The sequence below is a fragment of the Malurus melanocephalus genome, unplaced genomic scaffold (genome assembly GCF_030028575.1).
Source record: "Malurus melanocephalus ecotype Western Australia unplaced genomic scaffold, MMel_1.1 scaffold_2202, whole genome shotgun sequence".
NCBI classification, from domain to species: Eukaryota; Metazoa; Chordata; class Aves; order Passeriformes; family Maluridae; genus Malurus; species Malurus melanocephalus.
In genome coordinates, this window is record NW_026625434.1 from 2,953 (window position 1) to 4,967 (window position 2,015).

Sequence of the window (2,015 nt, forward strand, 5' to 3'; positions counted from 1 at the left end):
CCCCCGGCGCCGGGACCCCCGAGCTCGTCCTCCACGTTGACGATCTCCACGGCGCGGGCGGCGCCGCCGCGGTGCTTGTGGCGCTGGTGCTGCTTGCGCAGCTTGTAGAACGCCACCAGCATGACGGCGGCCATGAAGGTGATGGCCACGAAGCAGCCGATGATGATCTTGGTGGTCTTGAGGACGTCGTCCAAATCCTGGAGACCCCCGCCCCCGATTCCGGATGCCGCCCCTCCGGCCGCCGCTCCGGCCGCCGCCGCCGTGATGGGCACGGTGAAGGGTTTGCCGGTGGCGCGAGTGGCCGGAGCGGCCGTGGAGGCACCGGCCGCGCCCGGTTCCCATCCGGCCGTGGGCGCGGCGGCCGTTTGGGGCGCTTGGTCATCTCCTCCGGCCCCTTCGGTGGTCTCCACGGTGACCGTGGTGAAATAGGTGTAGCCCGTGGCCGCCGCCGCCGCCGCCGCCGCCGCCGCCGCGTCGGCCGCCGAGACGTTGAGCGTGGCGGTGGCCGTGGTGTTGCCGGCCGCGTTGGTCACCATGCAGGTGTACTGGCCGGTGTCCTGCACGGTGACGTTGGTGAAGTTGAGCGTGCCGTCGTGCAGCACCGAGATGCGCACGCGGTACGAGCCGTGCGTCATCAGCGTCCCGTTGGGCGTCAGCCAGTTGACCGACGTCATGGCCGTGCCCGTGCGGCACTTGAGCTCGGCCGCCATGCCCTCGGTGACGTTGAGGTCGGCCGGCGGCTCCACGATGACCGGCGCGTAGCAGGTGAAGTGGCCGGGCTCCAGCTCGCCCAGGTAGCGGCCGCGCAGCGCCGGCGGMGCGTGGCAGCGGGCGCAGCAGCTGGTGTTGCTGGGCACCGTCTCGCGCAGCCACCAGCTCAGCCACAGCACGTCGCAGTCGCAGCGCCAGGGGTTGTGGTGCAGGTGCACGCGCTCCAGCCGGTGCAGCGGCGCGAAGAGGTCGTGGGGCAGCGAGGCCAGCTCGTTGTGCGCCAGGTTCAGCTCCTCCAGCGCTTTCAGATCGTCGAACGCGTTCCTCTCCACCGCCGCCACCCGCGCGTGCATCAGCCACAGCTTCCTCAGGCTGCCCAACCCTTGGAACGAGCCCGGCCGGACGCGGCCSAGCCGATTGCCGGACAGCTCCAGCTCCTCCAGCCGCACCAGCGCCGTTAAATTCGGGATTTCCTTCAGGTTGCACATGCCCAGGTTGAGGTAGCGCAGGTTCACCAAGCCCTCGAACGCCGCCTCCGAGATGTACTCGAGGCGCTTGAGCTCGCCCAGGTCCAGGCGGCGCAGCGAGGGCACGCGGTTGAAGGCGTAGCTGGGGATGCTCTCGATGGGGTTGTTCCTCAGCCACAGCTCGCGCAGTTTGCTCAGGTACTCGAAGGCCTGCGTGGGCACGGTGGTGAGGCGGTTATCGAACAGCTCCAGCGTGTTGAGGTTGGGCAGCCCGTTGAACGCTCCCACCTCCACTTTCCTGACCAAATTCCGGCTGAGCTGGAGGATCTCCAGGTGGCGCAGGTGCTTGAAGGTGTCGGTGCGGATCACCTGGATGTGGTTCTCCTGCAGGTTCAGGTAGCGCGTGTTGACCGAGATGCTGGCCGGCACCTCCAGCAGCTCGCGGCGAGTGCAGATCACGCGGCTGGCCTGGTTGCTGCAGGTGCAGGCGGCCGGACACGGAGCTCCGGACACCGAGGAGGAGGAGGAGGCGGCGGTGACCGCGGAGGGGATGCGGCCGGAGCTCAGCGAGGTGAGGAGGAGGAGGAGGAGGACGGGGATGGGCGGGGGAGGTGGACGGAGGGGTGGCCGCGGAGGTGACCACAGTGAGGGCTGCGGTGGTGGCCGGAGAGATGGTCGGAGAGGTGGCTGTAGAGAGGGCTGCGGTGATGGCCGCGGTGATGGCCGCACTGGTGACCGCAGAGATGGCTGCGGAGGTGGCCGGAGTGGTGGCAGCGGTGATGGCCGCAATGATGGCCGCACTGGTGGCCGTAGAGACGACGGCGATGGTGGCCGCAG

The 2,015-nt window shown here is 69.3% G+C and overlaps 1 protein-coding gene across 1 annotated transcript; it reads right to left on the minus strand.

Annotated features, from left to right (window-relative positions):
• Window positions 1-5: 5 nt before the first annotated feature.
• On the minus strand, window positions 6-2,015 carry LOC130587655 (leucine-rich repeat-containing protein 4B-like; the record flags this gene model as incomplete). The annotated part of the gene is made up of 1 exon (XM_057388631.1): window positions 6-2,015. A coding segment is annotated over one exon (2,010 nt), but the record flags the coding sequence as incomplete, so codon positions are not given.